General features: G+C 36.4%; 1 protein-coding gene across 1 annotated transcript; it reads left to right on the forward strand.

Moving 5' to 3' along the window:
• Positions 1-476: 476 nt before the first annotated feature.
• Positions 477-1,537, forward strand: LOC125469224 (protein RSI-1-like). Its single transcript, XM_048566316.1, has 3 exons — positions 477-612; positions 872-896; positions 1,077-1,537. The coding sequence occupies exons 1-3, from the start codon at positions 535-537 to the stop codon at positions 1,256-1,258; spliced, it is 285 nt and encodes a 94-aa protein (XP_048422273.1). The 5' UTR covers positions 477-534; the 3' UTR covers positions 1,259-1,537.

Genomic DNA, 1,537 nt, shown 5'->3' on the forward strand with positions numbered 1-1,537 from the left:
TAAAACTAAAACTAAAAAGTAATTGGTAAAAAAAAGCGGTGGGTCTAAAATATTGCTTAGGAAAAAAAAAAAAAAAAAAAAAACTAACGAAAAGTTAAAAAAAATTTCCCTTTTAATGAAAAGCCATTTTTAAAGGTATAGTGAATACTACCAGGGAAAGATATAAATGTGATTTTTCGTTAAAAATGAACAGTACCGGAAGTGTTTTGTTAAACATCCCTAAAAAAAAAAAAAAAAAGACAAAAAAGGTAGAGAATGGAGATTCGATCTGTTAGGAAAAGAATGAAAAAAGACAGTAAGTAACATGGCGTTGCTGTTGCCGAAAAAGCAAAAGCAAAGCAAAACAAAACCAAACGCTAAACACGGCGCCTTCAGCGCACGCAGCTCGATCCCACATGGACTTTTGAGTCCCCAATTCCACGCCTTAAACTACGCTTTTCTTTTTATTCCCCTAATCATAATATTTCATTTCCTATAAATAACCCCACAAATCTTCCACCAGAAAGCAGTTCTCTTCGCTCTTCACTCACAGCAATGGCAGCAAGTCGATACACCTCCGTCTTGATCCTGGTTTCTCTGCTTGTTCTACTCACATTCTCTCACGTAGCTGAGGTACATTCATCTGCCGTCTTCCTCATTATTGACTATAAAAACTCTAACTGACGGTTGAAAGTTCAATTGTTGAACAATCAAATTTGACTCGAAATTTCGACCTTTATTTACTGTAGAAGTTCACATGCACTAATTGTTAAATCAAAATTCAGACGGTTTTGATTCATATCCTGGTAACATATTTCTAGGAAATATATGGAATCTACTCTTTTTCTGACTTGGTTTCTTTCTTCGTTTTGTTCTATTAACTCATGCGCAGGCTTACAAGACGCTTCCTCAGTCAGGTAAACGTTATAAAACTGAGTTCTTCAATTTATTTACTGTTTTCATCAACCCTTCTTTTCCCTCTGCTTACACCAACTTCGAGGTTGCTCGATGGTGCATGTAGTGGAGTACGAGGGGAGGATTTATTCTCAAGTTTTTATGAACTTGAACTTGACAATCGATGTTAATCGTGATTGCAGCGTGCACACCGAGATGTAAGAACCGTTGCTCGGCGACATCGCACAAGAAGCCGTGCATGTTCTTCTGCGAGAAGTGCTGTGCCAAATGCAAATGTGTTCCTCCGGGCGTCGTTGGCAACAAGCAAATGTGCCCTTGCTACAACAACTGGAAGACCCAAGAAGGACGACCCAAATGCCCTTAAATTAAATATATATATTTATTTCGAAAAATCTTGGCTTTATATAGTTTCCAAGATTATTATTATTATTATTATTATTAATCCTGTCACTAATTCCATATCTTTTGGTATGTGACAATTATGTTTATATATTATTTGTTTAATGCATTAGGACGACCCTAATGTTAACGTATGCCCTACTGTCCTAGCTTCTTATAGGCTGTGGCTTTATTTCCTTTGTATTCAATTTTGTAAACTTCGATTTGAAAATGAAAGAATCCGGTAACGAAGTTGTCGAACCAA

This window comes from the organism of the source record quoted next, unplaced genomic scaffold, assembly GCF_019419815.1.
Source record: "Pyrus x bretschneideri cultivar Hongxiangsu unplaced genomic scaffold, Pyrus_bretschneideri_v1 Contig41, whole genome shotgun sequence".
Taxonomy (NCBI): domain Eukaryota; kingdom Viridiplantae; phylum Streptophyta; class Magnoliopsida; order Rosales; family Rosaceae; genus Pyrus; species Pyrus x bretschneideri.